Source organism: Thalia democratica, chromosome 9, assembly GCF_965202585.1.
Source record: "Thalia democratica chromosome 9, ktThaDemo2.hap1.1, whole genome shotgun sequence".
Classification (NCBI taxonomy): domain Eukaryota; kingdom Metazoa; phylum Chordata; class Thaliacea; order Salpida; family Salpidae; genus Thalia; species Thalia democratica.
In genome coordinates this window covers 10,061,291-10,086,891 of record NC_139173.1, presented here as the reverse complement: position 1 = coordinate 10,086,891, position 25,601 = coordinate 10,061,291, and the positions used below count along the sequence as shown (strand labels likewise).

The 25,601-nt window shown below is 25.9% G+C and overlaps 1 protein-coding gene across 1 annotated transcript; it reads left to right on the top strand.

Moving 5' to 3' along the window:
• Window positions 1-12,741: 12,741 nt before the first annotated feature.
• LOC145844086 (carbohydrate sulfotransferase 1-like) lies at window positions 12,742-25,161 on the top strand. Its single transcript, XM_082951431.1, has 10 exons — window positions 12,742-13,118; window positions 13,377-13,530; window positions 13,822-13,998; window positions 14,531-14,657; window positions 16,227-16,386; window positions 22,705-22,893; window positions 23,310-23,431; window positions 23,848-23,936; window positions 24,059-24,258; window positions 24,350-25,161. The coding sequence occupies exons 1-9, from the start codon at window positions 12,756-12,758 to the stop codon at window positions 24,256-24,258; spliced, it is 1,581 nt and encodes a 526-aa protein (XP_082807557.1). The 5' UTR covers window positions 12,742-12,755; the 3' UTR covers window positions 24,350-25,161.
• The last annotated feature ends 440 nt before the right edge of the window (window positions 25,162-25,601 follow it).

Sequence of the window (25,601 nt, the reverse complement as noted above, 5' to 3'; positions counted from 1 at the left end):
ATAGTTTTTTAGATTGAAAGTATTCTGTCAATAGATTACCAAAATCAACAAAAGCCTTTAAAGCTTTATTTTAAACAACTGTAGTTGCAAGTCTAACACATAATGACGTAACAGTCTTTGTTAGCTTACTAAAACTACCTTATTAGTTATACTTTTGTTCCTTCTTTAGTTTTAAATATTAGTGAAAACACTTCTTTTTTTTGCTTTGTTATCAATATTTTTTTTTCAAAGTTACTGATAGCAAAACACTTACCTCTTTAAAACTTTAAGAATGTCTAATAAAATAAAAAAAACAAAAAAGTATACATATATACATAATTAAAGTAGATGAATAATTTTTTATTAAATTTTTTATAATGTTCTATACTTTATAGGCAAAGTAGAACAACAAACAAATAATATATGTATTCATGTTTCAACAACAAGTAATTATTTTAAAAATTTTACAGTATTTTGAAGTAAACTAATTTCTATAATTTTTTTAAGTATTTAGCTAAACTATATTTATTCACGAGGTAAAACATTTTATGTAAACTTTGATAAACTTTGAAAAAAAAAACTTTCGTGTTTTGCGATTAGTTTTATTAAGTTTTTTTTAAATTACAAAAAATATAATAAATTGGTTTCATTTTTTTATTGAACTTTGACACTTTAATCAACGGAAAAGTTTCACCTGCCGGCATAAGTCTCCACTGGTGTAAAGGCATAAAACAACATACATAATCTTTAAGCTGTAAACTAAGCCATACATATAAGCTTATATTTTAAACTTACCGTACATTAGTAAAAATAAGAATTAAATCGTTGCTCTCATTATTGATCTATTTTACGACTCTTATTTTAAGTTTTGGATACATCCTCTACTTTTTTCCTTTATATCTTTTGCTTGAGTTCACTTTTTGAATAATGTCCAAAAATGCATAGAAATCCTGGATTAACATTTCATGCATTAAGCCCATAGGTAATGTTCGAAGCTTTATATAAGTAATTGGCTTTTACACGACAGCAAAAGTTGTACACTATTAGATACTTTTCACATTTTAACAACCAAACAAAATTTTCCAATATATGACGTAAAGAGGAAAAACTTTTCATTGAAGATTTTCTCGAAGTTTTGAAAAAATTTACTCAAAGTCTACTTTGTTCTTTTAAAACAATTTAAGCTTGAAATCTTAACAAATGTTATTTGCACTAATTTGATAAAAGTATAATAAATAACCATTAGAAAAGAAATAAAGTTAAATAGTTTTATTATTTATACTTTAGTTTTAAAACATTTTAAAATTTAAAAAGTTCCAACAATACTACTGTTGTTTACATTTGGTCTAGATTAAACTAAAAAAGTTTAAGAACGATTGCTTAAAATTTTTAGGAGAAGAAATATTTTCAATAAACTAGTCTTGCTTTGCCTATTTTACTTCGCTCATTCTATAAGGAATATATTGAATACTCTTACTTTGTAGCTTCAAATCACAAAACCTCATTTGAATTTCACAAAACGGTGGAAAACAAACCAAGTAGCTAATTTAAATTTTATAAAAAAGTTCCTTACTCATCCTAGGGCCTAATCTATTATTTTTACGTCCTACTAAAGTTAACAGTTGATAAATTTTTCCCTTATACAAAAGTTAAACATTAAACAAAAACCTGTCATTATAGAATAAAATGTTTTTAGCAGAGATGCAAGCTGCTGTTAGTAACAAATGTATAACATCTTATTCAACTTTGGCCACTAAACTATACCCGCAATCTGTTTTTAGTTTTAGTAATTTTTTGACTGCATTATCATTTGAAAAAATGTAAGCTGAGTAAGTTGCTCAAATGCCAATTAGTAAAAAATATTCAAAAATTTAGCTACAAACAAGAGTTTTAAAACTTGTATAAGTGGTGTACGACTCAATAAGCGAAAAGTTCTTCGTATAGTACAGGGGTCGGCAGCCTTATATAAGTAGCCTTATATAGCCTTTTACAAAAATTTGCTCGCGGGCCGCACAATACAGAAAAAAAGTCTTTGCGGGCCGCAGTTTATAAAAAAACTGCTGTAATAAATGGTACAAAAATACTATTTAAATCAAAAATTGGGACAAAACAAGCTATAATATAGCAACAGTGATGAGTTATTACTTAATTTAATCCTAGTTGTAAGTTTTCACCACAATTTTTTTTCTATTATTAAATTTTTTTTTTAGTTTAAATGTACCTCGCGGGCCGCAGATTTTGTCTTCAAGGGCTGCATTTGGGCCCGTGGGACGCAGTTTGCCGACCTCTGGTATAGTACGACGTTCACCGTTTAGGATCAAATATTTTAAGCGTTTTTTTATTGTCGTTCGATATACTATGCTATTGTAAGTTTTTGTTTTAGATTTAGGCCCTGGTAGAAAAATAATTGGAATATAAATTTGTAAAATTCGATATTAATATCAAAGTTATATAAACATTATAAACAAGGGATTTAACCAACCTGAAACCCACTGCGCTTAGAGTTTACTATTCCTTTACTTTTTAGTTATAAAAATTATTTTTTAAATTCAAACCAGCTACCTAAGGGTTAATAGCATAGTGGCCAGATTTCTACGAAAAAATCGCTACTAAATTACTCGAGAATGATATCTAACGTGAAAACAAAAACTTTTATTTAGTATTAAGTATTCAGATTTCTTTATTTCCTGACACTTTAGAATCCTATTGATTTGATAGTACAACTAGAATATAAGTCTTTGATTTGATACTCTTTTTAAGAAAATACCATAAAAGTACAACTTTAAATATATTTCGAAGGAATCCTTTAATTTAAAGAGCTGGTTCTAAAAGTTACAGGAAATTCTAATAAATCTGTTAGAAATTTATTATGGATACTGGAAACCAACTGGACTTTAAGAAAATAGTCAATCAGCTTGAATATTATTTCAGTGATTTTAGTATGGCTAATGACAAATTTATGAAGGTTTATATAGTATACATTATTAAGTATTTTTTAAAGTTTAGGTTTGAAAATATAAAGATATTTACTTAAAAAGTTTAATTAATAGTTACTAATAGTTAAAACTTATAAACTTTTTAAGTTTGGTTTATATACCTTACAAATTTATGATTATAACAGTTACTCAAAAAAAAATTATGTATAAGCAAAGTTCCGCACGCATTACAGCTCATATTTCCATTATTATAGCCTTTTCTAAGTTCTCATTTTTACATTTTCACTAGAGACAAATTATGATATTTCAATTATTTTTTTTTTGGCCACAAATTACTATAGCAGCTGTGCTATACACTCAGGATTACTCATCCTAGTTTGAATTTTAAAATACTCATGGTAGATTGGATACTTTTTATAAATTTCAGGCTAAATCAAATGCCATTTTTTAATTGAAAACTGCGTTTTTATTTGCTTCTTTAATAATATTTTAGGTATTTCAGCTTGATTAACAGTTTTTGGTTCATATTAACACTTTTTAAACTTAAACAGATTCAGGCTATCTTGTTGTAGATCAGTCTAGTTTTTGCCTAAAATAGCCCTGCTGGTATAATAACATTAGTTAATAAAAATATTAACAAAAATTAGAAAATATCAAACTATGGAATTAAAAGTATATGGAAATACGCTTTGATATTAGCAATTTTTATGAGTCTTTGACGAAAAAAATTAGACATTTAAGTTGTTTATATGTATATCTTTTCTATTTCCTTTCTTAAAGTGTTTTAAAGATAGGTTAATTACATGTAATACATAGAATTCCATATAGGCATTTGTTAATTTTCTTTCATTTTTGACTGCATTGTAATATCTTATTTGCCACTTATTAATGATAGGTTTAATAACTAAAAGAATTTTACCACTTTGTATACAATAAATAGACTAACTATAGTCAATAAGAACATTTTTGGATTTAAAAAATTGAAATTATCTAATTTCAGATAGTGTTTACCACGGTTGCCATGTACACAGTACTTCTATGGATAACTGCAACTTTACTATAAAAGCTTAAAAACATTTGACAATTTAGCTTAAAAGGGTGGTAATTTAACCTAGAAATTGAAAATTTAGGCAAAACCACCAAAATCCCCTAGAATTTTGAACAATTTTACTTGCAATATATAGAGTTTAACTTAGATAAGAAGTACACTAAAAGATGTTCTATTTCTCATAAAACACATTTAAAGTACAGGCTTTACAGTGTGTTTTTAGTAATTTAAATACATGTATTAGCCTTGAAATTAATTTTTTTCCAAATAAAAAACTATAAATTTACGCTTCAAAAACTTCAAATAAAATCTGAAAACCTATAAGATATTTCTAAAAAATCAAGTAGCAACCCTTTTTTAGCTAAAAATTTACTTTTTAGATTAATGAATAACAAAAACTTTGTGGTAAAAACTTGAAACTACTCTTTTATATAATAGTTTGTACCCACTACTCACTAGTGCCTTATTCTGGTACATCTTGTCACATTTCTGATTATTAATAGTAGTTTTTTATACATTTAAGTCTGCAGAAAATGTTTTTTAAATTGATTGATAGTTATAAAAGACTGATACATTTATTCTTGATAAACTTTAGTTATAAAGAACTTTTTGTTAATTTTAAAACTTTTACTGTGTTTATTTAAACCTACTGTGCTCTACAGATGTGCATAATTAAAGAAAAACTGATCAATATGACCAAAACCAGATTTTTGTAACATGCATAGTTAACTTAAATAAATTATTATTTCTCATTCTAATCCACAGTTTTATGTATAGAACTACCACATTAAAAAAAAACTATACAAACAGAAACATGCAGCAGCTAACAATGGCTGGTTTACATTTGCAACCATGCTTAATTTTAACAAACTTAGACGTATGTGCCAACAACGACCAGAAAACTTGCTTCAAGCCCTGAATCAGCATTCATTTAATGCTGATCTTGTTGAAGTTGATTTCAAAGAAATGAAAGTAAAAAGGAATGCAAGTAAAGTATTGCCTGAAATAAATGAAGTAGATCAGAAGTTAAGAACTGTCATGGTCAGTGGCTTTCCAGGTATGTCAAGTTTACATGAATATTAAATTAAAAGCTATAATATAGTAAGTAAATTTATTATAAAATAATATTTCAATAAAATATACATTATTCAACCAATTTTTAAGAATTTAAATCAAACTTCACTTATACTAAAAAAAAGCTTAAATTAGATACTAGTCCAATAACTTAATTTTTATTGAAGGCACAGAAACAACCAAAGAGGTAACATCATTTTTAGAAGAGTATGGGCCAGTAGAAAGGTTGAAACTAAATAATTTTAAAAACCAGTACATAGGAGATCTACACAGGGGAGTATTTTTTGTCACCTATAAGGAGAGAGAAGACGCGGATAAATTTCTCAATACACCCATGGTCACATACAAGGACAGACAACTAAAGAGGGTGTCTATGACTGATTATAAGAAGTTTGAAAAAGTTCTTTGCTTTAAAAAATTTAAAATAAATCTGTAGCTTATATTGTTATAGAGGATTGTTGAAGAGTAATTCAGCAAATCTTCTTTGTTCTAAATTATATATGTTTTAGCTTGAATCAAGTTCACTATTTATTTGAGATAAGATCTATATCTAAGTTCATTGATAAGTGCAGGTTTATGTACATTATTTTTTTTAGTTAAGAATTTTTAAGTTTTAACTAAACATAAAAACTATATGTATTCTGGTTGAAATAAAGCTAAGTTTTAAACTTTTATACAATTTCAGAGTCCGAAATCAAAAAGGTTTGGTTAGAAAAAAGAGAAAAGTTGAAATGATTAAGAAAATGAACAAAGTCAAAACAACTGAAGTTGGTACTTGTTGTTATTTGTAGACGATGTTAATTTAAAAAAATGTTAAAATGCATTTATTTCAGTAAAATAATTAAAAAACTTGTTGAGCCTTCAACGTTGAATTTTGTCGTTAAGAAAACAGTATATTAACTATTCTGTTTTTATTTTTGACTACAAACTCGTAAAAAAGAGTTATACACATTTAAATACACTTAAACTCTAGACTTGTAACTTGTACTTATTGAAACTGTTTTCACTGTGTTAGATATTTTTCATTTTAGGTGCCAGAAGAAACTGTTGACACGACTGCATATTTGTACGTGACCGGAATAGATGACGAAACTATCAACCACAATGATATAAAAGCCCTCTTTCAAGTTGTTGAAGCTCCAAAGTTCAAAACTTTCAGCAGAATACAAGATACTTCTACTGGTAAGTTGTTTGTAGTACAAAGCAGACACCCCTCAGTGTTTTTCATTGAAATAATAGCAAAAATAACCCTTACTTTTCGTATAATAAAAATTACTACCTGACAGTCGTTTTAATTGCAAGATAAAACCTTCTAGATGTTAATCTTCCTTTTTTTCTGTAAAATTTTACCAAACTTGTTGTTTTAACAAAGTATTTTAGAACAAACAACAGTTTTACATCATGATTTCAAGTAAATGATAAGCAATCAATAAGTTTTTAAATACGGTAATAAACAATGTAATAGGATGGATTGCCATGCTGACAAAGGATTTAGCTGAGAAAGCGGTTGAAATCATGCAGTCGAATTTCGGTGACGAACTCGCCTTGAAGGATTCGAATAAGGTGAAGATCACGATGGCGTCTGATGAGCAGGTTCCCACCCTGAAGGAACTCCACAACAAGTTCAAAGCCAGGTTCGCACCAAAGTTTCAAAGCAAAATCAAGAAGCGGAAGAATGGTGCCGGTGATGGCAATTTCAATAACAAAAAACCCAAAAAGTTTTGAACTAATTTATTACACCATTATAGTTCATCATCATAATAAAGGCTTGAATTAAGTTATACACCTGAAATTATTCTTATTATTATTTGTTGTATTATAGTTCCTTCTTAAATAATTTTATTTTTTCATAAAAAACTGTTTTTTGTTTGTTTTTCTGTTGTTAATTTAATTAAAAGATAATTAAAAACAAAATGAAAAACTGCCAAGATTTTTCGATAAAACATTTAGATAATGTTTGTTATTCTCTTGTGTTTAAAAAATATGAATAAAATTAAACATTTATTCATTATTATGTAATAACAAGAAGCTTTTATTACTCTACTAAATAAACGTATAACTTATATTTTACTATGAAAATTTTTCAATAAAATTTAGATCTAAACCTAAGTAACCTAAAATTATTTGTTTTTAATTAATTTTCAGAGCTCTATCTCTATATTTAAATATACATTGTTAGATTTTGACTTCATCTTTCCTAATGAAGTTTTAATTTTTCTTTAAAAAGTGTTAAATTGAAGTTTTTTAATGTACTTGATATTTGTATATAATAATGAACCTAATGAAGAACAAATAAAAGGCATGTCTTTTAAATTAATATTGAGGTACGTTTATAAGTACAACAAATATATTTAAGAAAATATCCTCATGTACACTTTAAAAAAATACTGTTTTGAATTTAACTAATGTAACAGAGACCCGTTATAAAGTTTTGGAAAATACTATTTAAGATATAAGAATTACTAAAAAAACGAGACACAGTAATTAAAATATTAAATTTTTTTTTTTTAAATATGATGTTTAAAATAACAATTTTGAACGCTGCTAAAATAAATTATTGAGAAAGGTAAACTATTTTGGAAGTAAAAATCTGATTTTCAAAAAGAATCGAATAATATTACTTACATCAACTATGAGCGGTTATTTTGTATAGATAAAGTACAAAAAATTTTAATTAGTTTTTATGTAGAATTTCGGAAATTGATTCGTTTGTTTAAAGTATGAAAACGATTATTAATTAACTAAAGAGTGAGTAAGATGTGTGTTACAGGGGTGTTTAGACCTTTTTCAGTGGGGTAGCACAACTATTTTTGTTCAAAAACAGAGTATTTTCTGTAGTAACTTTTAATAATAAACATTAAAAATTTACATAAATGTTTAATATATAACTGTCTAAAATTTTCTCAGCTGCCTAATTTTTTTAACTTTTAAAAATACCAGTAAAAGAGAATGCAAAATCATGAAAAGTAATCCAGTTCTTTAAATTTTCGTAAAACAAATAAATACACACCCTAGTCCATAAAGTTATCAGTTAACCCTAAATATTCATTTTACTTTCAAAAGTGAAATAAAGATTATCATTTAATTTAAAGATGAAATTAATTTTTAATGTTTTGTTCAGAACTATAAAAAAAGAACAACATAAACATCATTTTTTCTGATGAAAAAGCATTAGTTTACGGTCATAGAAATATACTTGAGTGTAGCAAAACTAAAAATAAAATATTTTTAAAAGGGAAATTTACCAGGAGTTATAGATCATGAAAAAAAATTCCTAGACAATATTCAATTACGCAACTAGCTTAGTTTATTAAATAATAAATTTCTATTTAAAATGATGTTGTTAATTTTATTTAATAATATTCATATAAATTTTCTTCTAACTACAATATACGAAACGCGAAATTAAAAAAGATTTTGTTAAAATACGTTTTAACTGTTCTGTTATTAAATGCTATTTAAAGATAAAAAATTAAAACTATGTCTAAAACAAAAAAAAAAAACACTTTATCAGTCCTTTTAGGTATTTGACTAAGTGAATATATCTTTAACAATTGTTTTGGACTTTTTTTTGATATTAAAGTATTAAGACACCTTTTTGATAAGGTATGCCGGTATTGTTTCTACATTGTGTTTTCGAAAACATTAGTATTTGTTTTTGATATCTTCACGAGCAAACTCTTTATTAGATAGTTTTAAAATACGAACCTTGATCGATTTCAGAGTTTTTACCAGTGTTGTTATTTTGTTCATGTTGAAAGTTAAACTTTTGAATTTTAGGGGTTTGAACATGATTATTTGTTTTAGTTTGTAGAAGTTGTTTCGGATTAAAGTTATTTGACAACATTTTTTTTGGATTAACAAAGTTCGTAAATATGTTTAAACTAAACTAAGTTTACTAATTTTAGATGAAAATTAATTTAAGTTTAACTACCCTAAGTTTACTAATCTTGGTTTATTAAATGTACAATCAAAAAAAATAAAGAGAGTGCTGTAGATTAAACGAGAGTGCTGTAGATTAATTCAATCTACGTCTCTACTAACTACAAATAAATAGCTTTTTATTATCATAACTAAAGTTAATAAAGTTTACTTATTGTGAGACAAAAGCTTTTAAGTTCATGATTATATAACCACTTAATGTTTTTAAACAAAGGCTTCTTTTAAAGTTACTATAGTAAACAAAAAACAAACAGTTACTTATTGAAACATATTTGTAGAAAAAAGTAAGTAGCTTTTTTACTCAGTCATTTTATATAAATCCTAAATAACTGAAAGTTTTTTCGTTCACCAGATCCTTGAACCAAACCTTTTGAGCACTTTTTTGTCGTTCATTGACCAAATCGAAAATATCAGTTGATTAGTTTACAAAGCTATTTTTTGTGAGAAAAATAAAACTCATTGATAGGTTCTAAATCTAAACTCAAATACTGTCATAAGAATATAACAGTTTTAATTACACCTTATCTAACTTTTTTTTTAGAACTAAGTCTTTAATATATAAATTGTTCTGTGTTTATCAAGGTTAGCGACAAAACTTTCATCTATCAAACTTAATTTATTTTTTATTGAACAACAAAAATATGCTCAAAAAGCTTGGTCCAAGAACCAGGTGTACAAATAAATCTTTCGGTTATCGAGTCACACACCAGGACCAAACCAGAACAGTTTAATTTAACGTTATGTCCAGGACTAATAATTAGAAAGATAAGTTCCCAAAAGTATGTAAAACCACCATATTTAAAACAGATTAGTTTTTACTAGTAAATATAGCATGTTAAAAATTACCAAGAATATTTTAAATTCTTAAAGTCACTTTAATAAATATCAGTCGGTTTAATAAAATTTATCTTGTCCTGGACATGACTTTAAATTAAACTGTAGCCTGGTGTTTGACTCCATAACCGAAAAGTTTTTGTACACAGGTCCTTGGACAATATATTTGAGTGCTATCTAATTTACCTATAACTATTTTCTACGAGCATAAAGTTATTTTTATAGGAAAATTTATAAATTTTTCAAAAAACATAAAACTTTAATGTCAATTATTTTCCTTATCTTAAAAGCTATCTAAAATTATTATTTTTATTTTAGAGAACGCACCTTTGTCTTTAATTTAAAAAAAAAATTTGTTTGGGGTTTGAATTATTTCATTGGGTCCCTCCAAAAGTAGAGTTTTTTTTTATTATTATGGTATTAAAACCAAAATTAAATATTTTATTATTATTTTTAATTTTTTTCCTTTAGTTTGCATGATAATAATTTAATTGATAATTAATTTAATTAAATTTGTTGTAATTCACATTCTTATCAACTTTTATTTCCTTTTATCAATTTTTTATCTAGGAAATGGCCAAGGCAAATGATAGTGTAATATACATCATTTTGCTTTGGGGCCATATCGTAAAAGATACCAACATTATTTCTAAAATAAACATCTGAGAGTTTAAACAACGTGCAAACTAAGGGAAAAAAAATTAAAAGAATATATTAATTTTTGGTTTTAATACCATAATAATAATAAAAAAACCTTCTACTTTTGGAGGGACCCAATGAAATAATTCAAACCCCAAACCAAATTTTTTTTTTAATTAAAGACAAAGGTGCATTCTCTAATACAAAAAAATTTTTTTAGATAGCTTTTGAGATAAGGAAAATAATTGACATTAAAGTTTTATGTTTTTTGAAAAATTTATAAATTTGCCTATAAAATTAACTTTATTCTCGTCTATTTTCTATTAAGTCTTTAAAAAAACTCCCCTTTGTTAAGACTGCTTTTACTACACATTCATTTTCAAGTAAACATGCTGCAAAAATATTTTGATTAAAACCATACATGTCATTATTTTCAGCAATATTTACAGAATCTTATTACATTAAATTTTGATGGTAATAATTAGGCAACTTTGTTTTTAAGAATTTATTTACTGATAATTTTATAAAATTTATTATGTTATAAAATTTTATAACTACATATGAATAATATAATATAATAGTTTATTGAACAAAAAGCGAAAAAAAAAAAAACAAAACTTTTTGCTCAAAAATGTTTTGGTTCAATGACCTGGATAGCAAAAAGACCTCTCGGTCATCGAGTTGCATACCCAAACTTAATATGTATACTTAATATGTAACAAAATGAATATGTATACTTAATAAATATTGTTTTTCCCACACCTGTTGGTTTTTATTGCTGATATTTTAGCCTGGTGAGTTTTCTCCAAATAACGTGACTCCAAGGTTTTTTTTTGTTTATAAGTTAGTTTTCTTGTTTTATTTTTATCTCTTGGTTATTTAAAAGTTAAATATTTAAGGGTCAGATAAATTACACATGATGTTATGTAATACACTGGATTATCCCCAAGAAAATGTTTATTGTTGCAAAGGGTAGATTTTGAGACTGATGTTTTTTTAACTTTAAATATCTGTTTAACAAAAGATAAGCTTAAAATTTTGAATACTTTAACAGTTTACAACAGGGGTCTGCAAAGTGCGGCCCGCGGGCCACATTAAACTTTTTATTCAACTAGTTTAATATACTAATATTTTTGAAAACACAAAAATGAAATTTTAGTGTTATATTTAAAGGATATTCTGTTGCCTAAATTTTTTTTGTTCAAAAAAATTGTCTTTAAATATATTTTTTAAAGCACATAAAAACATGTTCCTTTTTGACCTGCCGACCCCTGGTTTACAACAAAGTTCCCACACACTAAGGCTACTCAGGATAACTAAGGCTAACTTTTATTTTCATAAAAACTTAAGCTAGTTTAAGACTTATTTAAAAAAACTCAGTCTACTAGTGGTATCTTTTTTTAAAATTTTTGCTTTGTTATTATTTTGATAATTATCGTATTGTATGTTTTTATATTATAATTATTTATATTAATATAAAGCAGGCTAGTTTTTGTTCACCTTGATTTTAGTTTTGCCTATATTATTTTAAACCCTGTTTGAAATTTAGATTATAAAGCTTATACTAGTTTTTTAGCTGTTTAAATAAGAAAACTTAATGTGTAATAACCAGTGTTTGCTCTTGTTTAATTTATCACAAGGTTGCCAAAAAATATGTAATCCAGGAAAAACCTTGAATTTCACAGTTTAAACAAAAATACCTTGAGTTTGAAAATTTTGATTAAAACCTGAAATTTCAAGCCAAAATCACTAAAAATCCTAGAAAAAACCTGAAGTTATAAACTATTTATACATGTTAAGTTAATGAAATTGGAATAAGATATGTAACAAATTATCAATTATTGAGATTAGAAAAAATTGTATCATTGAAATTTTTTTTTGGAAAAAATAAATATATTTAAAGTAGCTTTACATTATATTTTCAATATTCTTATACTATTAATGAAATTTTTTTTAACTTAAGATTAAGTATTTAATAAAAATCAAACAAAAAACTTGTTTTTTAAATCCCTGGAAGAAATTTACAAAAATCCTTTAGCAACCCTGTTATAAACAAGAAATGTTACAATAAAAATGGTCTGTAAGTATTAAAAAAAGCTTCCTATTTTATAATAAAAAAAAAAAAATTTCAGCATAGAGAAGTATCCAAAATATTTGATTTTTAGTTCTAAAAATACTTAATTATTTTTCATACTATTAAATTTCATTTAAAGTTAAAACAAACTAGATAAAATAAATAAATTAATTATTTGTTATAATCATACATTACATTTTTTAATTAGATATTTTTAAAATCCCAAGTAATGGTGGGTTTAAGGAAGAGGGTTTGCAATTGGTTGTTTGCAGTGCTTGTGCTGTTTTCATGTGTGTACACATACATCATGTTCCTTGCATCCAGTAACTACAGCAACCAAAAAAGCTTAAAAGATGTAAAATTAACTGTTTTGAATAGTTTTGATGATGAAAAAATTGAAATCTTGAAAGCTACTGAAAAGCATGAAAAAACAATTAAGTCTAGCACAACAACTAGAATGCTTTCTGCAACAAGTAACAGAAGTAAAATTGATTTAATTGCAACAACATCATCTGCCTTTATGAATCAAACTACCACTACACTTGCAAAACCAGTTATTAAAGTTCATAGACCACCACTTATTGTTGGAAAAGTAATTTATTTTTTTTTTAGATTAAACAATTTTTTTATTTTTTATTTTATACAAAAGTCATAAAAGTACTATATTTGTGATAACTTTTAATATCAAACTAAAAAGGTTTCAGTTTTTAATTTAAAAAGTTGCTTTTTTTAAGAGTTATTTTACACATTGATATATTTTTTGATTAATAAATGCTAAAGAATTATATTGTTTATAATAAAAAAGCATGAAATTTTGTGTTAACACTTTAAATGAAATAAAAACCAACAGAGACTGTCCCGCTTCTACAAAGGTGCTATGGTGCCAACAATTTACCTTCGAGATCCAGTTGCTTACCAAAAATATACCGAGTATTTGAACAAGAAAGAAGAGGAACTTCCACTTCAAACTAAAGTAGTCATCATCTTTACAAACCACCGATCAGGTCTAAATGCTTTGTTTGAAAATATTTTAACACTAGGTTAAAACTTAAAATGCAATTAATATTAGATTTTAGTACTGAACTTTTTTGTTTTCTAAAAAAATATTTAGAAAGTAAGATTTGCTAGTCAGTGCACTAAATAAATAAATAAATCAGAAAAAGGTATGTATATATATATTTTTTAGACAATCTAAAATATTAAATTATATATTTTTTTTTTCAGTTCTATTAGAGTTTAAAAAATATTTTTACCAAATGTTTTTGCTTAAACACTAACACTTTGATTTTTATTAGGCTCATCTTTTTTTGGTGAGTTGTTCAATCAACATGATGATGTTTTTTACTCTTTTGAACCTCTCATTGGAACGTCAGGGGGCTCTGAGTGCAAGAACATTGTGCAACAAGTCAGTGTTGTGAAGGATATGGCAAGATGCATTGTTCCAGATTACACTAAAATTTATCAGGACATAAGTAAGTTATATGAGTTATACCATTTGACACTTGTAGGTAATTTTCCTTAGAATATAATTAAAAAAGTTGTTTAAAGTATATAAAAAATTTAGTAGTATAGCTTATCAATTTTAGATCATAATTTATAACTTTAATTAAGAGTATTTATTTACTTTTTTTATATATTTAACTTAGTGAAACTTAAATTATTAAAAATTCAGTTTATAACAATTTTTTTGATGTCTTAGTAATTTAAAGTTTTTTTATGTTATGTTTTTCTGCTTAACCTTAGAATATTATCAGTGATGAACTATTAAAAATTATACATAAAAAAAGTAATTTTAGAACAAAAAAACTTATTTTTAATAAATATATATTTACGTGACTGCATTAAAAATATTAAAAATTAGTTAACTTTGATTAAAAATTACAAGCTTTTTTTTCTTAATTTTGTTTGTAGCCTTGATTTAACTAATTTATAAAACACCAAAAAGAAAGTTAAATTAAAACATTATTGATAAAAATGTTTCAATTGTATAATGAAATTCAACAGATATTACTAAAAGAGAAGTTTGGAAAACAAGAAATCTGTACATTTGTGCTGCTAAAAAGTTCTGTTTTATTCAAAATACAAAAGAACTTTGTCAGTTGAGGCATTGTCCCCCATCTACTTTAAAAGAGTAAGTAAATAATTTTGATATTTCTCTTAACTGCAATACAATTTATATAAGCCTAGATCACCAATTGTTTTTTTGAAAAAGTTTTACTAAAAAATAAACAATTAAACTTATTGGATTTGAGCAACACTGTGAGACTAAATTTTATTCAGTCTAAATTAAACTAGATCAAAACTTTAATGTTAATAAGATTTCTTACCATGTTATAAAAGTACTTAGTTGAAAATTGTTTAGTTCTTATAAATATGACTAAACATTACTTACTAACTATATATTTTTCTATGGGTACAAGCTTCTGAGTAGTTTAACGTTTTTTTTCTTAGATCTTTTAGTGATATAAATGCACCACAAATTATAGTAGTTACTCTGATTGTTTACCAAACAAGCATTTTATTTCAACAGGTGTCTTTGGTTAGTCTTTAAATGATCAATGTAGTTCATATTTTTAATATAACCTTTTTCCTTTCCTTTTTTAACTTGTCCGCACTGGGACAAATTAAAAACAATCTTTATAGTTATATTACTTTATCCCTAAAACTAATTTCATAAAGTAAAAATTACCCTTTAAAATTAATGATGGTACATGTGTAGTGTCTATTTGATTTACTATAAATTTAATCGCTTAAACAATTTAAAAAAGTATGTGCTTTTGTATATAACAGTATAACCAGTTTTAATTTTATCTTGCTTTTTTGTAAATGCTCTTAAGCTGGTCAGGTTTTCCATTTGACACTCAGTTTTGGATGATATTCAGAGTGTTGAGGAAAAAGTTCTATGAAAATCAAACTTAAAGAATTTTTTTTAAATTTTAACACGTATTGCTTATGTCTAGCTAGTTTATATTTAAAGTTGTTTTTTTGTCAAATTATGTATTAAAAGTAACAACTTATATTGCTTCTGATTACTACCAAAATAAATAACTCTTTTTGTCTTTAAAAAATTAAAAAAAAGTTAAGTAATAAAAAGTGACTTAAAGTTTAGATTTTTTTATGTATCTGAAAATTAAATGGCTGCAGTTTTAACTAAATTTTGATCCATAATGAAGGGATCTTTTATAATCTGTCTAATTTACTAATTTTTCATTATGAATATAAAAAACTGTTTTTATAACTTATTCCAATATCGATAAAATGGGTAATGTTGGGTCTTTTGTATACAACATATATAAAGTATACAACAAAAGTAAGTACATGATCTGGTATAATAAATACTACAGTAGTTAATATGTTTTAATTAATGACTGGACGCTGAGGTAGAAATGTTTTATACTTGTTGCATAACTAAATTTAGTGTGTTGTCATGGTATTCTCAACAAGATTCCAAGCTTATACTACTAGTATAGTTATACATAAACACACTTATATGTTTAAGTAAAAGTAGTCTGGTAATGTTTTAGAAATGTATATTAACTAATAAAGAGTTTTTTTAAGTTTAGCACATTGCTAATAGAATGTTTAATTATTTAAGATTGTAAATGTCAACAGAATTTTCTTCTTTAAAATTTTAATTAAAATTTTTTTTGCTTAAAAATCAAATTAAATTTTTTTTCTTAAAGTGGTTTTATTTTACCAGTGCGCTAAGGTATGACTGCAGCAGAAGATGCGGCCAACTTAACCCAAACCTCGTACAAAATGACTGCAGGCAGAAGAAAATGGTTGCCATGAAGCTCATCAGGTTCTGTGACATCACAAAGCTCAAATTTCTAGTTGAGCAGCTAAATCTGGATTTAAAGGTTAGCTAAGTTTTGGCTAAAACAGTTCATTAAATTACCGGAATATTTTTTTGCTCCTAAGAATTTAAACTTTTTTTTTGAGAAATCATTATTTAGGCTACCAAACAATAAAATTCTTCTCATAAAGTTGTTTAACAAAGAAAATATTAAAACTATAAGTTTTCTAACCTACAAAAGTTTGTTTTTAATTAACCTATTTTTGAGAAAACTGCCATGGTTCTTATAACTGAACAACTATTCTTAATTCAGTTTTAGTCACTATTAAGGGTAGGGTTAATTTTTAGTATTAATTTTTTAAGAATTTAAAAGCACTTTTAAATGTTTCAAAATCTCATAGTATTTTAATGACATAACACCCTAAAACTAAGAGATGAGATGTTATAGGTTCTTTTTAAAATGTTATATATAAATAAATAGTGTGCTTACTGTTAAAATTAAAAGAAAAATTAAATTTTTGTAAATTGGTAGGGATTTTGTTAAAGCATCTTAAAGTTTTAAATATTTTAATTGCAAAAAAGTGCATAAACTTATAACTTATCCATTTTTAATTGAAAAAAAGTTAAAGCATTTAAACTTGAAAATATATTTTTAAGCACGTAAAGTTTTTGTTAAACATTAAACAAAGTTTAGTTTGCTGATTTTTTAAGTTTAAAAAGAAATAAAAATTCTAATTTCATTTTGTTTAAAATGAACATGTTAAATGAGACAGACTACATTTTAGTTTACTTGTTATAAAGAGACTGTTTACACTTGCTTTATGAAACGATCAATATAAATTCTAGATTAAGTATCAAAACAATGTGGTCTGGTGCTAATTAAGATGTTTTTATTAGCTAAAACAAATTAATTAACAAGTTTTAAAATTAGGATAGCTACAGCTTACTTTACTAATTATAAATAAATAGCTTAAACAATCCCTCAGGCTAGTATAAAAGTTTTATTTTTTTGCAAACCTTGGTTAATCCAATATATATTTCAATGTTCTTAACAATTTTTTAGCTAAATCATACTAGATAAGTAACTTAGATTTAAATAAGAGTTGAATCCTTTTTTTAATCATACTTATAAGAATTTTTTAGGCATTGCTATGAAAAAAGATTCTTTTTTTTTTATACAAATGTTTTTGAACTATATTAAGTTTATGAATTTTCTATTCTACTATAATTTCATAGTGTTATTCAGTAAAAGATATTAAATTTCATGGTAATAGTTCCAAACCTAGTCAACCATTTATTTTTAATTTAGCTTATAAGTAGAACTTCGTATAATTAGAAAAAAAGCTTGTTTTAAGTTGTTTTTTGTAAAACTTCATATATTTTCAAACAACAATCATATTCGATAATCATACATTAAAAGTTAATTTACATACAGTTTCAAATTATAATTAAAATTTTCTGAATTCTATGATTAAGCAATGTTATTTTGTATTTTTTACATAAAACAAGACAGTCCTGAATTTAAAATTACACCAACTTGACAGCCTTCTTACCTTCTTAATTGAAGATTATTTAGCACTTATGCTAATGGTTTTAAGTTTTTGCTTTAACTAGATAAAAACGTGTCAATTTAGATAACCACGAATAAATATTTCTTCTACGTGATTAAAGCCAACAATGGAACTTAAATTTGCCTACATGTAAATATATTGTTGAAATAAATTTTTTTAACACACATTGTATTTTAAGTAATCATTTATAATTTCTCCAGCGTTGTTAAATAATTTATAGCAAGAATAAACTGCTCATAAAAAATGTATTAATCTTTTTATGATCAACTATGTTTTATGCTGTGTAGTGACAGTTTAATTTTCAAACCGCGTTTCAAATAGTATTATGTTTTTAACGCTAAAACGCGTTAGTTCTAAAATAGTGATAAAATCAATAATCATTATTGACTTTAAAACCTGGACTTACATTAACCTGTAATTTGTCAAACATTTTGTACTATCCGCCTAGGTAGATAAGAAGTTTGTATAGATAAGTTTAATTTTTTCACAACTTTACACTCAAAGTGCGGAAATAACAAGTATGCACATGTTGATTTCTCTATTAATATTTTAAAAATACTCGTTACCACTTCTATTAAAGTTCTTAATTTTTATAAAGTTAGACATGAAAGGCATTAAGTAAATTTCTATTGCTTTTATAATTTAACTTTAAAAAATACTTAAATCTAAATATCATCAGTTGTTTACCAGCATAAAATAGATAAAAATTACTGATATTAAAACCAATTATTTTAGTTCAAAAAAAGTTTAAGTTGTATATCTCAATGTGAATGTACATAAAAAAAGTATTAATTTTTTTAAAACTTTCTTAAAATAACCCAAAACTTGTAGTTTACAGATAAAAATGTTAAAAATTTATCTCAACTTTGTTTAATTATTAATTAATCATAGTGTTGTTAAATTTATTCTCCAAATCTTTAATCTTCGTTTTTACTAGTGATGTACCGGACTCACTATCCGGGTCCGGGTCCGGCCGGATATTGCCATTTTTGTCTGATATCCGGATCCGGCCGGATTTTAATTTGAAAAAAAAGTCCGGATCCGGTTCCGGCCGGATTCTAATTTGAAAAAAAAGTCCGGGTCCGGTTCCGGCCGGATTCTAATTTGAAAAAAAAGTCCGGATCCGGGTCCGGCCGGATCCTAACAGAGATCCGGCCGGACCCGGATCTAGTTAGTAAAAAAGAGCATACTGAAAAGTATTTTTTCAAAAACAAACCCTGTGTAAATTAATAAGAGTCATTTTCGTCAGTTTAAATTAAACTCAACCGTGATTGGCTCATTTTGTACACGTGACTAATTTAAATTTTTTTACATTTAAACTATGAAATAAACATTTCATAAAATGCAACTCTTTACATATCTTGTATAGTTGAAAACTTTGGAATGAATACTTGCATTATTTATTGTTTAAAGTTGAGCTCAGAGAATATTTAGAGTTAATACGGTTGAATGTACGAGCCAAGGGGAATCATATGACGAAATGTTTCAAACTAAACACTGATGCAACAAAACATCAGAACATGACAGGCAGTTTATATGTAAGCAGTTAGTTAGTTTGGTGTGTAGCTTGAAGCAACAAAATATATTGAACGTTTTTATGAATGCTTATTGTAAGTAGTGTTTTGTTTTAAAAGTGAATATTTCAACAGTTGTTTAATTGTTTAAATATTTAAGCGAGGTTTATAGTTTAATAGTTTATTAAAAATATTCCAGTTTCTTGTTCACTAAAAGTTTTATTTAATTTTTAGTTTATTGTTTTAAGTCTTTTGATATAGATTTAAATAGCTTCCAGTTTTTAAAGTGTTACCAAAGTAATTAATAATTTTGTATATGCTAGTATTTCTTGTTGTGTTTTATATATAAGATTCATCACTCAAAACTGTCGTGTCTGATTATAGAAAGTAGTCTTAGTTAGAATTTGGTATTTGTTAGATATTAATAAAATAAGGTAGGATTTAATTATGATGGGTAGTACTAATAAGTTAAGTGTACCACAATCAGTCCACAACTTTACTACCAAATTGTCAACCTTTGCTAGCTGTTCTACTGATTATTAGATTAAAGTAATTTTTTCAGTTTTTATAAACCTCATTCTGACTCAGGCTTGTTTATACTCACTCTAGCTAGTTTTATTGACTTAAACAGTGGCAACCCTGCTAGTTTGAAAATTTTTGGGATTTTTAGAAAATCTTGGACTGACTCAGGCTAGTTTAGTTTTTTATAAAAATTCAGGCAAGTTTTCTTTTAGATTTTGAATGAGTTTGAACTGATCTAGTTTTCAATATTTTGTAATTTTCTAGTGTATTTTGTTCAAGAACTTGATTTCAGATTTATAATTGTAAATAATATCTAAATTTGTAAACCTTGTGGCTAGCTGTTCTACTTATTATTAGATTAAAGTGCTTTTTTTTTTCAGTTTTTAAAAACCTCATTCTGACTTAGGCTAGTTTATTCTAGTGATGTACCGGACTCACTATCCGGGTCCGGCCGGATATTGCCATTTTTGTCTGTTATCCGGATCCGGCCGGATTCTAATTTGAAAAAAAAGTCCGGATCCGGTTCCGGCCGGACTCTAATTTGAAAAAAAAGTCCGGGTCCGGTTCCGGCCGGATTCTAATTTGAAAAAAAAGTCCGGATCCGGTTCCGGCCGGATTCTAACTTGAAAAAAAAGTCCGGATCCGGGTCCGGCCGGACCCGAAATTGTGGGTCCGGTACATCACTAGTTTTTACATAAGTACACATAAGCTTATAAGAAAACCTATCAATAATTATATTAAAAACTCTTGTTTTAATTGTTCAAAACATTTTTTTTTACCAGCATAAATAGCTTTTTACTTGTAAATATGCCTCAAGCATTGCAAAGTTACTATAAAGAACGAAATATCATTTAAAATTTTACGTGAAATTTTATTGTGTGTTTCCTATATTACTACCTTAATTAAGTTTTTTTTGAAGTAAAACGTGTTATTAAGACATTCACGGACAAACTAGTTTTTATGCACTTTAGTTAGTTTTTTAGCATTACATTTGGAAAAAGTTGTTGAATTATTGAAATAAAAAATACTGTAAGAGTTGTATTGGGACAGTTCTAATAAAGTAATCGTTGGTTATATGAAACAAAATAAAAATAAAACAGTGAATTTTTATTAAGTTAATAAATTAGATACATTATAACATATTACTAGCAATACTGGTTCTTTTTGTATTGCAGACTTTTACTTTTAGGTAATTGTTTTTGTAATTTTTTACACTTAGAATAAAACTTACAGTTGAATAAACTAACTGAGTTAGTTTCAATAAGAATAAAAAAAAAAGTAGTTTAAACTTTAAAGTAAACTAAACTTCACGTATTTTTTTAATTTTTACATAATGATTACTGCACTACTGTTCTATCACTGTTCTTAGAGATTATAAACATGGTTGAAAACTTAAACTCTAATTAATTTAAAACATAAAATAAGTAGCATGTTTTAAACTACTTTAAATATGATTATTTTAAATTTTTCCAGTCTAATAATAGTAAAGAAATTTGTAGCTATAAAATAGTAAAATGTTATTTAAAGACCGAATTTTCTTAGCAAAAGTTACTTTTTTTTATTAATTTATACAGGGCTGCCTAAAGTAAACCTAATTAAAGTTGTTGTAAATATAAAATGAAGTTTTTTTTATAGATTTATGATTAGAAGTTAACTATGAAACATAATACTAACTCTTAGTGATGTTCAAAAATAATATTGGATTTTAATTATTTAATGTAATAAGTACGAAACCGGTCTCAGTCTACCGAAGGCTTGTTGTCTAATGATTGAATTGGTACGATCGACCCTTTTGTTAAATTTGAGCTTGTCTCACGGCATATGAAAATCCAGGCTTCTGCTATGCAGACTTTCGCCGATGTTTTTGTTGATTGATTTTAATTTTTTAGTTTAACTTAATACATGTTATTTAAAGCTTTTCTTCGTTTAAGAAAAAATAGTTTATATTTATTTAATTTATATTTAGTTTTAGTGCTATAATGATTATTATTAAAACTATGATATAAAGTTAAATAAGTAAGTTGCCTAAAAAAATGGATTTTTTAGTTTTATGAATATTCATCCAGTTTTTTTTTTTTACTACAAAATTTATTTACATTCGTTTTTGTACTTAAAATTGTTGTAATAAATGGTTTTACTAAAATGCCTGTGCGAGTGTTGTAGTTACAAATATATGCATCTTGACATTTTGAATCATCTAACAAGTGTAATAGCTTCTATAGTACAAACAGTGTAGAACTTGAATTTTATTTATATTTAATGCAATTTATAAAACTTCTTTAAAAATAAAATCCTTACTATTAACTTGATAAATTATTATTTCAAATTGTTATGATGTCTAGATGTTTAATTTGTCAATTAAGACATTCGTTTTAGTATCTAAAATATTTAATTTTTTACAATAAAAAAAGGTTAAAATATGAATTTTTAGATCAACAACCTTATAAAAACTTTGGTATGTATGTAACAGCTGAAAAGTTGAATATTTAAGAAAGTATTGATAAAGAATATTTTTCAATAGCTTGCTTTATAGTTTTATGGTTTCATATACCATGATACCGCTAAACTATATTCATTCAATTGACCGTTTTATGTATGCAATTTTAAAAAATTATTTTTCAGATACTTTTAGTTATTTAAAATGGTTAATTAAAAGTACTGTTCAAAGTTTAAACTTTTTAAGTTAGATTAAATAAAACTTATAAAAAATAAAACTATTTAAAAAAGTTGCTCTTAAATATTCTTCTTAATTTACGCTATTTTTATTTTTCATAGATAATACACCTGGTGCGTGATCCAAGAGGAATCGCCAATTCGAGGCACAACCTGAAAAAAACGCTGGATCTTCAAAAATCCCTCAAGTTCACTTGCGAGAAACAATTGCACAACATCAAGTCGGCTCATGCAGCTTTCGGCCAATCAGATGAAGGCAAATCTCCCGATTGGTTGAAAGGAAGGTACAAGGTTGATTAAGCGAATTGTTTTTTATTAATTAGCTTGATTTTTTAAGTTGAACATGTTATAAAATTTCCAAAGAAATTATCACTCAGTTTTTTTGGCTCGTTTTGAAAAATTCTAAGTTTGTACTTTTTTAATTTTTTTAATATGCAATCTAATATAACTTTGTTTATACCTAAGTTTATTTGATTCAAAATTGAAGCAAAACTTAAGTCTAATAGCTAACTACTAATTGATTAAAACTTAAACGGTTGATATCCCCATTCTACATTTCATAGCTTTAGATAGTTAAAAATTTAAAATATTTTAAAGAACATACTTATACTTTAATTTTCTTTAAACATTTATTTTTTTACTGTCAGAAATAAGGAATACAAAAGTTTTTATTTTTGCACTTGGAATAAATCAAAACATGCCAACAGTTTGTGAGATACGAGGACACCGCATTGGACCCGTACGGAACTGCAGAAGATATTTACAAGTTCGTCGGTCTGAAGATGACGGACCATGTGCTGGACTGGATCAGAAAAAACACTGGCGCCAGGTTGATATTTTGTTGAAAAATAATTACGTTTTTGTAGTTCTTGATAATCAACTTAAATGTAAGCTATTAAAAAAAAGTATCTACAGTCGTTTGTGATATCCTTTTCAACATTGACAACGTAAACTGTTTTTCACTGGTTACCACAATAGTTAGTTATATTTGTATGAATATTTAAGTATTGCATAATATTTTTTATTTTATTAAATTTATTAAAAAGTATTAATATTTAGCAGCAGAACTTAGTTGCACTTTGACTAAAAGTATTTTAGATTAGATAAATATTGATACGGTTTACTTTCACCACAAACTTTATATCTTATCAAATTGCTGTTTAATTTTTAAACTTAAAAATTATTTTCCATAATTCTTTATGTAAAACAGTCTAGTTTGTTATTGTCAAATTAATAACATTTTAGAGAAAATTCGACTGAAAGCGACGTTAAAACTATGACCGAAGACAGAAAAATAGCCTTCTACATAAAAAGACAATCTAGAAATCCATGGGGTAATTTTTCGAGTTTCTTAACTGCAATGCGTATTAGTTTTGTTTATTAAAGTTATTTGCTCAAAATTTACAACAGAAAGTTTTTATTTTCAATAAAATTTTACACACCTCCATGACAACAGGGCACGCGAGGGTCTCGTCCACCATCGTGCAAAAGTGGGCGTCCAACCTCCCCTACGTGGAAGTCGCCAATATCCAGGAAGTGTGCAAGGCGACCATGGAAGCTTGCGGGTACAAGCTGGTCCTCAACCCCGAGATGTACGTGAACAAAACCACCAACTACATACTGCCCGTACCAAAAAGCACCCTGACCCCGCCATGAGTTTGTTGAGTTGAAGTATTATATGAAGCATTTTTTGAATTTTGTCCTAATCTTTGTAAGTAGTTTGAATTTATTCTTTTTTTTTATATAGGTTATGCATAGCTCGTATGTAAACTAAGCTTTTGGAGTTGGCGTAATCAAGTTGAAAAGAAAGTTTTTGGCCAATTATTTATTTTTCACCTAACACTTCTCGACTGTTTTTTAAACTATCATGATTGTTTGCGCCGATTTATTATCTATAGTTTTTATTTAGTGGCATATAACAAGTTTTTGTTGCATAAAATACTGTCACCAAGCAAGATTCAAGTAAATAACTCAGTAAGTGACATATTTTTCAACCCTTTGCTAGTTTGATTCATTCACGGCTGAATTTTTTAAGATTGTCAAAAGTGGCAACATGTTAATCTTTTTATTAATCTTATAATCAAATACCCACAAAGAAAACAAATGCTCTGAGTTATCTAAGGTGAAACATAAATTTCTAAAATTTTAATTTATAGAGTTAGCCAAAAATTAAGTACTCAGAGTTGGCTTTTTTATCACGTATAAAGAAATAAATGAGTATGATTTTTATTAAAAAGAAATAAAATAAACCTTTTAACACCTTTAATGTTATTACGTTTTACTATTAATTTGGCTTATTATAAATTTTATATTTAGCTGTAATAACATTATTTGCTGTGTATAGTTTTTAATCTTTCAAAATATTGTGTTAGTTTCAAACTAAATAATCACATGACAGTACTAAAATATAAAAAATAATTTTGCGGAAAATTATGATTTTATCAAAATATAAGAAGCTTGTAGTTATTTGGCTATTAAATTCGTACTTACCTCTGTTTCTTTACTAGTATTATTCTGAATTTATACCTTCAATCATGTGCTATTTTGTGTCTGAATTATCACCTTTTAATGTTTATTTTCCACTAATCATTTAAGCTTTACATCAGAATAAGTTAGCATTCTTAATAATAACAATCTTTCTCAACTTTTCAAGTCAATCTAAAGCATAAATAATACACGACAGTTTATTTAATCATATTATTTTCTATTACACACAAATAATGTTTTTGCATTTAGTACTTTTTCTCGAAATTGCATTTTATGTTTTGCTCAAGTTATATATTTTTATATGGTCGTAATAACTAATAAAACTTCCAAGTTATTCAGTTTCAAATTGTACATTTTGTAAATCTTTTTTATAGCTTAATATTTTAAAACAGGTTATCTTTAAAAAAATTAATTGAAATGATTTTATTATAAACTCCAAAATGATATGTATTTATTTGTTTTACTATAGTAATTAGAACTAATTATACCAAAGCAAATAGCTTGAATAAACT

What these genes read in the sequence shown, in the direction of transcription:
- LOC145844086 (XM_082951431.1), top strand. Translation starts at nt 12,756, where the DNA reads ATGGTGGGTTTAAGGAAGAGGGTTTGCAATTGGTTGTTTGCAGTGCTT. An exon ending in GGTTGAAAGGAAGGTACAAG is followed by an intron (nt 22,894 to 23,309) that starts GTTGATTAAGCG and finishes ACATGCCAACAG; the next exon opens with TTTGTGAGATACGAGGACAC. An exon ending in AGAAAAAACACTGGCGCCAG is followed by an intron (nt 23,432 to 23,847) that starts GTTGATATTTTG and finishes ATAACATTTTAG; the next exon opens with AGAAAATTCGACTGAAAGCG.